This window comes from Pieris rapae, chromosome 15, assembly GCF_905147795.1.
Source record: "Pieris rapae chromosome 15, ilPieRapa1.1, whole genome shotgun sequence".
Classification (NCBI taxonomy): Eukaryota; Metazoa; Arthropoda; class Insecta; order Lepidoptera; family Pieridae; genus Pieris; species Pieris rapae.
In genome coordinates this window covers 5061262-5075836 of record NC_059523.1, presented here as the reverse complement: position 1 = coordinate 5075836, position 14575 = coordinate 5061262, and the positions used below count along the sequence as shown (strand labels likewise).

The following is a 14575-nucleotide window of genomic DNA, read 5'->3' as shown; positions in this document are numbered from 1 at the left end:
ACCGTTTCGTATTACTGTCTCTTTTCCTCGCGCTGAAAAACCATCTGACAGATAGAGACAAAAGAGTACTTTTGTTAAGAGTGCATAATATTTGTAATTAATGTGTGGTTTTTTACTCTTGTCTAGTACGTATCGATACTATTCTAAACGTTAAAAAATCGTTGTCTCCACAAATGATTTGGATCTGTGGTTTTTAGTTTAAGAGCTAACATATCTACACATTTGTGACGTCATCTGCTGTCAGTACATTAAAATAATAGTTACATTACTGCCTTGATTGACATTTAAGATTACCTTAATGCAATGGTTTGCTTGTATACAATGTAACAATAATGTTATGCATCCATAATGAATCTTTAAGTCAGTCAGTATGAGAGATATTTTTTTTAGATACGACGATATTTTATAGTGCTGACACTACTGCTTTTATAATATTATTCATCGTTTCAAACAGATATATTTAAGTTTAAGTATATTTGCGACGCTAATAAGGCCTGAATAAATTAAAATGCAATCGTTGTGTATGGTGCCTCAGTATTGGCCAAGTGGCTTCAGCGTACCACTTGTATTCCTGAGGTCTTAGTTTCCATCCCCGTGACCAGTAAACTTTATTTCTAAATGTTAAATATATTCTTGGAGGAAAACAACGTGAATAAACCAGCTCGCTTCAGACCCGAACTGCACAGGGTGTGTCAGACACAGAAGGGTGATTTACAAGAGATCATGAAACAGATACAGAAATCTGAGACCCAGACCTAATATGGTTGTAAATAAATAAGAAAAGATATCTCGACAAAATTAACAAAGACAAAATGACATATAGAGAACGAACGTCAAACTCCGTTTAAACAATATTTCATAAGTGATGCAAGCAATTGTCCATCAGCTCCTAGACTATACGTCGTTCCAAATCACTTGGGCGTTTAATTATTGTTGCCACCACGCTCATTGTTGCCGTTTCCTCATATGGTATTTAGTAATTTGTTTGATTACCAGCAATTGCTTGATGTTTAAATCATTGTATGCTGACTTCAATATGTATTATTTTGTTCACGAATAAAAACTATTTCGATACAATGACTACCCTCACGAACACGGATGTCTTGTTTAATTATATCTTAGGTTATGGAAAATTTTCAATATACATAGTAGATAGACTGTCAAGTAACAATATTTTTATCTGCAAAGTAATTTTATTGTTGACGACTATTTTTCTAAAATGAGGGTATGTCTTTTTTACATGTTATGTTGGGTATGTTTTATCCTGTTAATTACATAATATACTATTTTCAGTTTTATTAAACACACAATATGAATAATAAAAATTATTTTAGGAAATATTAATTAACATAAATTTCTCATGTATTTTTTTGAAATATGAATTTTATTTGTTACTACCTTCGTATTTATACTTTTAATTAGGATTTTTTTATCAACAATGTAGGTTTCTGGACTAAAAATGTAATGTGTTACATAAAATCATTTTGCGTTATAAACACTTCTTAAATCCTATCCTACCCAACCTGATTTTTGAAATTCATGTATTTTCTTATTCTTTTGTTTTACATTTTACTAGAATTACCTGCAAGGGATCACTTGTTAGCAATAATACTTTGTTACTTGTTATTTGCTTTATACTAAGTTTTAAGAAATTAAACGTAATTCCCTTCACATTTTTTTTCAATTCATTGTCTCCAGTTAAACCACGCTAAAACGAATTGTCAAGTTATTGTGAGAAATCACGTCGTCTCAAAACGGCGTGAATCCATAAATTGACTGATCCATCACCCCTAACAAACAGGCAAATCCTTACATCAGTAGCAGAATTCAATAACCCCTGTTAATGTTATAATGCGTACATTATCCCCCGTTGTGTAACGGAAAATAATGTACCAGCCTGTAATTATAATCAACACGTCATTTCCATTGATTCGTCTGCAAGACATCAATGCTATATGTAATTGTGATATATAAATATGTGTACATTAGACTGATTTTCAATATCTAAATATAGTATTAGACTTTTCTTTAAATAATTTTTTTCAATCAATCAAAATCATAGCAATGTTTAATTTTGATAAAAACTATAATAAAGTTTTGAAAGTCGATGTAGCGAAACAGTGAAAAAAAGAGAATTATACGCTGTATAAATAATTTTATAATTGAATTAAATTGATCTCTTATAAAATTTGTTTGCACATCTATAATAATGATAATTATATTTATGGAGTATAATAAATTATATGCTAATATAAGAATCTTTTCTCCAACTTTGATCTAATACACACAAGCGCAAATTAAAGGTTTAAGTTGCCGCCTGGAAAATAGTACCGGTGTCCCTAGAGCTGGTGTTTCCTCGCTTAAACCATACGTAATAAAGCGGGGAAATACTGCCAGCCAAATTTAAATTTATTTTAATTTCCCTTCACATAGAACTACCGTTTTATTGAGAAATAATCTGCCTGTAGGCGATTCCCGACTAAATTATTAAGTGAGTTAAGTATTGTTTTTTTTTTAATAAATTTACTTTAGCTCAGAATTGGATGAATCCTTTTTAACGTTTCCACGCGGACCTAAGACAAAAACACAGTTGTTAATTATTTTATTTGTCTTTTCTATTATAATTTATTATTATTATAAAATAATTAAAGTATTTAGTATGACGTAGTAATCTAAATCAAATGTCAACGAATCCGCGGAAATGTGTTCCTAAAGCTCTCATTAACATTTATTCGATCTTTTCGAAACGGAATGAACAATTTTGATTTAACATCTACAGATAACCCTTTCAACGCACGTGGGCTAACGCGTCCCTTTCATATTCCTATTCCGCTCCAACTTCGAAGGATTATATTCTCCGATGTTTTCCTATCCTATTATTTCACGGGGTGAAAATGGGCCACCCACACACTCACCGCCTACGCGTGTGTGTTGTGCCTACAGGGATTTTCTTGGCGTGTTTGTTCCATGTGTTTCATCAACTGTGAACCACTGTCAACGACTCGTCAAAATAATATTGGCTTAACGTCAGCTCCGTAAAGTAGGAATTTGAATCGAGCACGAATTTAATTATAAATTAATATTATAGGCTACGTTATTGTTTTTGTAATTGGATTCATACGAAATTTCTTATATGTTGTTTTATGTCAGTGAAAATATTTGATATATTGTAATAGAAAAAAAGTGAAACTTCTTTAGGCGCATAAGGGTAAAATTCTTACTGATCGTCACGAAGATGTGCAGCGTTTTGTCGAACAAAAGAGAGAGAGGGATTGAGACCGTTTGAGAGAAAGGGAGATTAAGAAAAAATACACGCTATTGGTTGATGAATTCGTTTATAGTTACTTATTAGAACTTAAGATGCAAATTTTCGTCGCGTAACATCTTGTGCAGTAAACGCAGATTTTTATTAATTTATATTCTAATTAGCACGTATACAGTGTGAAAACAGTGGTTCTGATACATGATCATCTATTGGGGCTTTTTACCCTAATAATATTTAATTTACAAAAAAGTTTCACCTCTGACATGTGTTATTTTGATAGAATTTGTTTCATTTAAAATCCATCAAACCATCGAATATCATATGGTTGTAAAGAAATGAGACTCTTACGAGCCTGCCAACCCTGCTTAAACAAAACCTGTACAAAATTACATTCACACTTGAAATGCATGGAACAGGGAAAAATCATTTTTTCACTTGCGAGAGTGTTTCGAATTGCAAATTTTAGGGAAAAAAAAAGCGATACTCAAAGTCAAATGCGGCAGAGCGTGATAAGCAAGTGCCGCTTATGCAAGATCACGAATGTAATTGCTCCCTTGTCTGGCACGACACTTCACTAGAGGGAGAGGGCACAATTGTAACCCATAGGAGAAAACGGGACATAAACAAATGATAAACAAAGCATGAGCGACAAAAATGATTGATTGCCAGCCGTCTTGCACTGAGCTCTATTTAATCACTTTATTCCCTTTTCTGCGTTTGGGATAATTTTGTATTTGTGTAATTTGTATACGGGGTTTCGGCCTACGATGATCCAAAGCCTATCGGGGCGTGTTGAAATACGATGTTATCTTGTTATACGACAGGCTTCATTTAAGTAATAAAAATGCGTTTGTTAATGACAGGTCCATAGGAAGAATTAATGTCAATTAAATTAAAGTGACAGGTCCATAGATGAGTTGGGAGGAATTCATGTAAATTAAAGCAAACATTAAACTATGAGAGGTGGCTTCTATAACATAAGAAAAAAACATAAGAACAGATATTTATTATAAGAACAGATACAGATTAAGTCCTACCTCGGGTTTTTTTACACAGATAATAACGAAACAATTTTTGTTTCGAAAACTGTGTAAGCTGTGACATTCGTTAACTTGCGATTGGGTCCTGAGCCATGTGTATATTAAAAAAAATCCTATTTTCCAAATTTAAAAAAATTCAATAAAAACATTTGTATGTTTTATCGACTTACCACTCATGTGACCATTTTCATAAGGCGAATAGTCTCCATTCTCTAGACGATGCTTCTTGAATGGGTGTCCTGGGAAGGGCGAAGCGGCCAGCGAAAGACCAACTCCGGAGGCTCGTTTCGGTGGTCGACCCGGTCTGGAGCTGCGGACATAGTAGCACGTTACTGCCGTTTAAGACGGTACACTTTTCATACATACTAACATACACATGCAAAACAATTAAGATTTGTATAGCTTATTTAAGTTGTTTAAAAATTGATTTGTTATAAATGCCACTAAATCCGTATTCTCAAACACATCCAACTCAAAATAATCTTGAATCGGCCATGTTTAACATGTTTGTGCTATAGACATGATCGTGACTTGAGATACGTTTAAGAATACGAGCTAAAAAGCTTAAACAATAAATAATCGCAAAAGCTACAGTCCAATAAAATTATCATTTAAAACAAAACGTTAATTAATAACATAAATTGCATTTTACAGTATCTCAAACATTTCTTAACGGACTTATCTAATAAATCAAGTTCTCGCGAGGGTAGCATCAGATTTATTTTTATTTATTTCACTCCCCTAAGATTTAATGCATCTTCCGTTTCCACAATTTCACGCTTATTGTTTTCCCATCCGTGATTTATGGACATGTAATAGTCTATGGTCAACGCAATATATGACCACCTAAATCTTTGCGCTTAAGCCTATTGTGCCTAACATCGCTCCTATGTGACAATTAACTACGTACACATAGGTTTATCTTTGCAAGTGAGACTCTATTACATGTTTTTAAATTCCGAAGTTAATACACGTCGCGCAAAGCATTTTGAATTTGGAACGATTTTTATTTTTGTTAACGTATTGATAACGTTCACATACATAAATTACAGAGTAAATGATGCAACAAAAATAAATTTATAGATTTATTTACTATTCATTAAACAATATAGTCTATGCCATCATGCCATATCCATTATTAAAATATCTTATAAAACAAAATTTCTTCGAAATTCAAATACGATAAAGCAGCTACATGATCAATTACATTGGTATCCCGTAATGACATATCGAAGTTAACGCGTGTACAGAGGAACAAGTTTGGCAATTATCGAGGGAGCGATGCTGTTATCATAGTATCGGCTTACGCAGAAACTGACTCTCGGCTATTTATTTTTATGTCAGCAACCGTCATTATGAGACACTCCATTAGCTTGGATTGCGGTGCGACTCGTTTTCGGTTACGCTTAGGGCGTGTCTGCTTTTGACGATTCTTTTTCCGTTGCAAGTGATAAGGGGCTTATCAGAAATGTTATATTGGTAATAGTGGACAATAGCTTACAAGGTTGCTTAGTTTTATAGTTAACATCACTGACCTCAATTGAAGTTGTGATATGTATTTAAATTTCGTTAGTTTAAATAATTTTGTTGGAAATTTTGGATACCTTATAAGTGCGTGTAGTTGTCGTCTTTCTAATAAATAACATTATAGTAATATTTGTATGAAAAATAACTGCGAATTCTACTCATATTAACTCTAAAACAGCTGTCCCCTACAAACTATGCAATTGGAAAGTTTTTCTTATCACAACAGCTCCTGCACTCTCTCACTTTTGATTAATTTAATAAATGCATGTATTACATTACATTTCTATGTAATTCTCTCAATATCCATAGAGCTAATGTCGCTACCATAAACTCAACCGCTACCGGAAGTTACACGGGCACAGATTAGCGTATTCATACAAAAGATTTTATTTACTTGCGCCGTCATGGAACAATGCCACATCAGTACCATAATAAACAGAGGAAAAAAAAACAAAACAGAAAGTGTCAACGATAACGCGTGCCTCCCGACATCGCCTGTCGCCACTTAGCCGTAATCGGAACACCGAAGCTCATTCAGATAAATTGCCATTAAAAAGTCGATTTATTACTGAACGATTTCAAACGATTTATTCGCATACTATCGAAATTTAACACGCAAACCTTCCATTATGTTTCTGTAAGCCATTTACTTAAAGACAATGTGGAATTATTGATAAGATGCGTCCCACTTCGAAGGTGCTTTTAAAATATGAGTATTTACTATTTATTTTTACTATTTTATATGGTAATTATTTTTAAATATTAATAATACTGAATCAAATATATTTATAAAAAAAACTAGCGGTTTATTTAACAGAATTAACTACATAATTTAATAAACACCGGAGTCTCTTCAGTAGTTCATATCTGAGCGAAGTGGTAAGAAAACATCTGAAGTGGACCGAAGTTTTTACCGGTTTTCATACAACGCCTCTCTTAAATAATACTAAATTGATATATTTATTCCATGAAACATTTTTTCAAAGACACAATAAATCGCACCCAAAATAGTATTGGCATATCAAACCCAACCCTAGTGAAATAGACACCGCCGATAGTTTTGCTTTTTGTTATATTTGCTAAGCAATATTCATCATTCATGTCACAGATCGAATCGCAAAAGATTTCGGATATTTCCCCACAGAATATACTACCCAGCGGTAAAGCCAAGTCAAGCGTTTCCATAATTAAACACATGCTTGTAAAAGTCCAAACACGAGGTGTTGACAGCCTATCTACCTAATAGTCATAATATGTTTATAAATTTTTTGTTCCCGTTTCATGTAATTATTTACGGTGCACTACCGTCTGGGAATGTTTACGCATTAAATTAGACTTTAAATCAGTTAGTGAAGTACATCCTGTCTATGGACACGATGTTAATAAAGCTGAAAGATGAGACAAATATTAAGGTGTTCTATTTTCAAATTCATTTACGATTGTTTACTGTATCGATTTTAATGATAGCTTTCATTATCGCGACTGTATTTTTAATAACATGGCGACAGGAAACCGGTGAGAAGGATTTAAATATGAATTTCGGTGAAGTAGGAAGCACGTCAAACAATGGAGCTCTGTCTTAAAAATGGCTCAGGATTCGGTAGACAAGGTAAAACAAACGCACCTAATCTTATCTATGGTAAACTCAAACGCAGTAGCAGTTTGTCTTGGGTTCACTACAAACATGATAAATGAATTCGGTTATAAAAAGCGTTGTTCTATTTTCAAAACGAGTTCCGGTTCAAGCGGGTTTCATTCCTCGATTAATACAATACCTACTTAGAGAAGTACCTGAGGAAGAAAGAGAGATACGTTAATTCAGTTTGAACATTTAGAACACAGAATCATTAAAAACAATGTTCTAATAAAGCGAAACAAAAATTTAATTGAAGCCAAAAATTAGAGGGCACATCGGACATAATAATAAAATGAGAAAGCAAAGCCGCGTAAGCATGTCGTAAAAATAAAAATTAAATAAAAAATTCTTTGGGGTGGAAAAGTTTTGTGACCGTAATTTGGCTTTACAATTATATCTTGTTCTGATGGAGCAAGATGTTCTCCTAATGTTACCTGTCCCTGGGGTAACTCAGAATATTTTCAGTGCTGTGCAGCCCTATACGTTTCGTTTTACGCAAATCAATTATGAATATGCATCACTGTTAATCCTATTTCGACGAGGAATTGTAAATGGGTGATGTAAGGATTCTATATCAATACTGAATCCTTATAACGAAACTTTCGTCTGCATTCAACTTAAAGAAAATCATTATCCAAAACCGATTAACATGATGCATATATAATTATATTTATCGTTTTTACTAATAAGTTCTCAGTTCGAAAAATATCTTTCTATAAAGCATATCATTTTTTGAACGAACGCAAGACGTGGTACTAAAATATCCTACTGTACATATCTCTTTTTTTATGGAACCTTACTGTTGGCCTTTACAGCTATCGGACTGTTTTGGCGAGCGTAGCTCAGCCGGCTCGTTTCAATAGGCTTTTTTCCATCCATTGTATTCATCGGTAGCAACATTTCAATTTATTCGAAGCACTTTACAAAACTAATTATATTTGATATTAAACTCATTTGATTCGAGACAGTTAATACAGACATTTTGAGATCAGCTTATTACATCTACGTATTACAACCGTTTTTTATCATCGATTGTATCGAGAGTCTTTTACTATATAAGATGAAATGGGCGATAATTATTTTTTAACATTTTTATTACTGCTGGCACGAACGCGAACACGCCACTTGATAATTGAAATGTCCAAATATTGGATTTATGTGGCCTCTATGGTGACTACATTTTTATTGCTTCTACCCATAGAGAAATATTTTTAACAAACTTTGCGCATCGACAACATACGATATTTTCTATTTGACGTACACATAAATAATTTACGTTAAGCTTTAGGTGTTTTATATATAGTATTCTAGTTTTTGTTTCATGTAAGAAGAAAGGGCAAACGGGCAAGAAGATAAGGATACTCTGACTGACGTGGGTTCGCGAGGGCGTTGCCGGCCTTTTAAGAATTGGTACGCTCTTTAATTGAAATACACTAAGTCGAATAGGTCCGAAAATACTTCAGTGGGCAGCCTGGTTGTATAAAAATATATAAATTCGAATTCTTTTGTAAAAACATTGCCTAAATCGTAAAAATATTTTAAAACTACATAGAAATGTAACAAGCATAACCTCTTAATATAATATTACAAGGGAGCCCTTTCTGCGAATGGTGGGGCAAAATAATCAGCCCCCAAGGGACAAGCTCTTGTAATTAGCGGCTGTTCATTTCTTAATTTCAATATTTAATTACAAAGGAAACTCGACTAAAAGACGTCACCGTCAGAAAGAGTGGATTTTACGTTTGGTTGTTTCGATACTTCATTGTTTTGTATCAAAGGTTTGATATCAAAGAGTTATAAATTACATTTTGGCTTCTAAAGTCTTTTACGTACTTAATATTTTGATATGTAGCTAACATTGCTTTTGGATATACGAGAAACATTTTGTTTTACTTAACTAAAATTTATTGCATTTATTTAATTTACAGAATAATACAATTTTAATAATAGGTACTGAACACCACTGGTGTTTGTAGTATTGTAATTATATTGTTTTTATGTTGGTTAACGTTAAACAAATCTAAGCTGTAAAAATAATCATAATATACATTATACAATAGGATATATGAAACAGGTTAGACATCACTGGAGACCGAAGAGCTGACAGCTTCCTCGGACAAAGAATTAGGTTAGCTATTCAAAGGCGGAACGCTACCAGTATCTTCGGAACCTTGCCTAAAGGGACTCTTTTTAATAATATATTTAAATTATTACATTCTAAGGTTAGTTATTACATTAGAATTGAATTTATCTTATTGTAAATGTAAATTATTTAATATGTATTTTATGTATTTTTTTAATTTTAACTAAATGTGTGTTTATTATACAATAAATATCGTTGACAACATTGAAATTATCAAAAAAAACAATTGCCAATCCATTCAAAAAGCGTAATTTTTTATTGAATTTTATATTAATGGATTGCCTGAAACTAAAATATGACAAAACAATATTAGACTTATTCAATTTACGTTGAAATGTAGGGAAAATTACTTGTTGTTTTTATTACTTTTAACAGAATTTGTGTTTAAATTTCTATTAGCGTGATATCAATGTAACATTATCTGCTCTGCGAAAGAGCCATCGTACAATTTTCCTTTGTCGTTATCCCATTGTTGTCGGTAATAGGGTCTGACATATTATTTTTATCTGGGTTTTAAAATTCTACGATTTCTAAACAAATACTAGGTAATACATACATGTCTTTGTACTACGACTGCGCACATCACAAAGTTTACGATGTCAAAAATATTATATTAATTAATAACATAGACTATTCTTCAAACAATCGTCCATATTAACTTAAGATTATAATATTTAAAAAAAAGACGGCAACGCAATTGCAAGCCTTCTGGGAATATAACTACCGGTAAGCCCTTGTGCTTCGATACATAAAAACAATCTAATACAAGTATTAATACGAGGCACGATTATAATATTATTTCTACCTTTTGTTGTAGTAATTCAATATATTTTTGAAGCCGTGTACAACTGTTATTAATACGACATTTGCACATTTAAAATTGTATCGGGAAAAAATATTAATTTCTCTTTGTGACGTTTCATTTTCCACTTTTCGTTTGCGTTTGGCACGTTTTGTTCACTTTGACGACCATGGTTCGGACGTCGCCATTGTAAATCGACGCACTGTTTTGTTAAATGAAATTGTACAATTTCTGGACGACTGACCGTTACGCCCCTATGCGCCCTTAATTTCGAATTGAAAAGAAATTACTTTCCAACAGTATTGGGGATTTTATGTTAGTCTAAAAAAGCCAGATATAGATTGGTTATTGAAGTAGATTTGAATTAAAGTATTTTAAAATCGGGATGATATATTTAGCATATTATACGGCAAAACTAACATTGTATCAGCTTAAAAACTCAGATCACATGAGATATTATGATTATCATAGCCAAGATTAATAGTAGTTTTAATGTCTTTACTATTCTATATAAGTTGTAAGCTGAAGTTTTAATTATAAATACATAAATAATTATTCAAGATTCCATTTGTTCCAATTTTATAGTACAGACAAACGGGCAGGAGGCATACGTCATGTTAAGTGATATCGCCGTCTATGCACACTCAATGCTCAAGAGTGCGTTGCCGGCCTTTTATGCTTTGGTACGCTCTTTTCTTCAAGAACCGTATTTAAAAAAAAACACTATGGCTAGCTGGTTTCACATAGTAATGGTGCTTTTAAAAACGCTCAATTATTAAATTCAATCATCGATACGGTCAATGCATAAATAACCCATCCTCCCAAGAGTTTGTTACTAATTAGAAAAATAGAATAAATAACCGTTCCTACATATGACAATAGGTCAAAGCGAAAACTAATCATTCCGCAAATTGGTGTAAAAATTGCAGATGGCGCCACCAAGCTTCGCCGCCTCCAAACCAACAATTGTATATTTGTTACGGTATTTGGGGTTTGCTACCGTTTTGAAGCCTTTTTGGAATTTAAAAATTACCTGCCATAGACGATTTCAAAATTAATTCTAATACCGCTGAGTCACAACACAAAAAAGTCTTGTTTTTCAACACCAACCATTAACACGTGAAACTTAAATTGTAAATTTAAAAGGTTATTTGTATATTCAAAATAGTTATTCACATATGGCTAATACTTCATCGGTTTCATTCAAAATAAAATATTTTAGTTTAAACTTCTAACCACTTAATGAACATAAATAATAAACAATACATCAGAAAGAAATTTGTTGTAAGCAGTTTAAAAACAAATGAAAACTGTTATTTAAAAAAAATACCTCAGTTATAGAACAGCTTGGAACCCTATATTGTATGTATTTTTTATATTTTATTTTCATAAATAGGCTTCCCAAGTATATATATATATATATATTTATTATGCATAAATGTTAGTTTTTAATATGTTCTCAAACTACGAATATCCTATATATAGTTATTTATAACTGTATTGTTATAAGTAAACCAAAAATTGGTTCGCAAATCGAATGTGATTGTTATCGAATTACTTAGTACTATACACATTTATTTATAATACGTAAAAAGGCTTGTACGTAAATAAGCATTTGTTGCCGTTTTAGACTCCTAGTACTGAATATTTCTGTAGGTATATATTTGCTATAATAATGTTGTATTTAGTACACGAATAAATGCAAAATAAAATCTCAAAGAAAAAAATATTATTGAATTCAAAACCTATATAGTCACCAATAAAAATAGAATATTGTAGAATATCAAATCTAAAGAATCTTAAAGTAAACAGCCATTATTCATAAATCAAACACGTAATAGTTACAATCTGACACGACGTAATGAAAAATCTTTTGTTTGATCAGACTCAAACATCTGGATGTTGAACAGAAGTTCATAATAAAATATCTAGAAAAAACACGCTAAGTCCTTTTGTATCGAGTATATTTGTGTTATAGGACGATCGAATAGTTTTGATATTTTAATTTTTTTTTGTAAGCGTGTAGCTTTACAGGAACCTCGAAGGTTTTGGCAAATATCAATAAGTACTAACACTTATTGATAATTTTATTGAAAACTTATTTCAGGTTTTTTCGTCTCACACTTGTGAATTCTGTGATGACGTCATACGTCATGAAACACGCTAGCGAAGTTATTCCGACCACTTAGGATAAACAACTTCTCGCCAATTTCGGGCCGGGCAGATTGGAGTTTTCGGTTCACCATGCTTCCTAGACAAATCTGAAGTGAATCTGATATTCCGTTAATCCTATTAATTCTCGTTCTCGTGATACCCACAAAGCCTCTCGAAAACTGCTTACCAATATTTTTGTTACATTCTACCTACACACCGACATGTTTATTTAGAGGAGGAACATGCGCAGGAGTGCCTGAGTGAGAGTGAGTTGCCGGCCTTTTAAGAATTGTACGCTCTTTTCTTCAAGTGGAATTGGTTCGGAAATAATTATTCAGTACAAGTACAAATCTGGCGTAAAACTACTCCAGGTTAAAAAGCTACGTCAAGTATTAAGACTTTAAAGTGTAAAGTATCAAAACCGTGTAATCAACAACTGCATCCGAAATGTACTTCGGTAACAAAGATTTGTTTTGATAATACATCATAAAACTATTAAATATTAGATCGTTGAGTGAAACTATCCGGACTTATATCCGTCCAAGGGATAGACGATGAGCGGATACGTCTCTGTATACATAAAACTCCATTTAAACAATAAACAAAGCATCTATTAATATATAAAACGTTTTTTGTTATATCAAAATTACTCTAAACTAACATCATGGCTCTTGGGCGAGTTGAAACCTCTGTAGCGTGTAACTTGTACCGTTATCATCGTTTCATAATCGATTTGTTATTTCAGTGTTCTAGCTTTGTTTTGTTTTGTTAAAACATGTGGGAATCAATTGTTCTACATCCACATCCGGGTATGATCACCTATTTCTTTAAATTTAAACAAACTCTATGGTTAATATTTAATATATAAAAATTCTTTAATTTCAAGTTCTCTTGTTTACATGCCTCGTGTTAGAGGCCTCGCCTAGAGTTTCAAAGGTAGTTTTTTTTTTCATTAAACCAATAAGATCAAAATTGTAAAAACATAAAAAAATGTTAAAGAGAGCACTGTGGGTCTAGTGGCTTCAGCGTGCGATTCTCATACCTGAGGTCGTAGTTTCGATCCCCGGCTGTGCCCCAATGGACTTTCTTTCTATGTGCGCATTTAACATTTGCTCGAACGGTGAAGAAAAAGTCGACACTGGAGGCTGATCACCTACTTACCTCTTAGCTTTAAAAATGGTCATGAAACAGATTCAAAAATTTAAGGCCAAGACCTAAAGAGGTTGTAGCGCCACTGACTTATTTTTGTAACTAAAAATTGTTTTATTATTTGAATAAATATCAAAATGTTGGTTGTAAAAAATCTTCTAAATTTGAATAACTTTTTCAATGACAAAGGTTACTTCATAAAATTGTATTAGATTAGTCTACGGGATATTTTAAGTAATTAAATACACCATTATCTCGAACGTCACGCCATCAACTTCCGTTCCCAGCATCAGAGCACCTTATCTTCAGCAAATATAACAAATTAAACGACTTTTTACGTAAATAAACCTGACAATGTTCGGACATGGAATGTTTAGGAAAACAAAATCTCTGTTAATAATATGTTAATAAATAGTATCTGCGATTTTGTCTTATCTTAATTGAAAATAAAATCTTATGTATTTGAAGACTATGGTGAACTTTAAGCAACTACGTGGGGGGACTGAGTCTATGGTTCTTGCTAGAGCTATGTAAATGTTGATTAAAGCGACATAGACACTAATTAAATACAAAGTCACTATCAATATGTGGATTTGACAATGTCAATATATTTTTTTTTTTACAAATAGATAACATAGAGTAATATGCAAGAGTTCGCAAGTAATGTGTCGGCTGTCATCAGAGAACAACAGTCATACGTCATATACGCACTAATCTAAGGTGACGTCATATTCAGTAAATTGTTGGTAATAATTAAATTGTTGTAAATTTGGTAAACGCAATATTACACAGTCCCGTTCTAATTAAAGTATTTATAAGTATATTTGTAATAATATTCGAAGTCATAAATAAATAGAGC

General features: G+C 32.4%; 1 protein-coding gene across 4 annotated transcripts in view; it reads right to left on the bottom strand.

Annotated features, from left to right (window-relative positions):
- Positions 1 to 14575, bottom strand: part of LOC110992270 (dachshund homolog 2) — a 135053-nt gene that overhangs the window by 76993 nt on the left and 43485 nt on the right. For 2 of the 4 annotated variants that reach the window (XM_022258019.2, XM_022258021.2), the window contains one exon: positions 4476 to 4615. In XM_022258019.2, the coding sequence (XP_022113711.2) occupies positions 4476 to 4615 (140 nt within the window). Of the gene's footprint in view, positions 1 to 4475; positions 4616 to 7611; positions 7624 to 14575 lie in introns of all 4 variants that reach the window. The other 2 variants (XM_022258020.2, XM_022258022.2) reach the window with 2 other exon arrangements.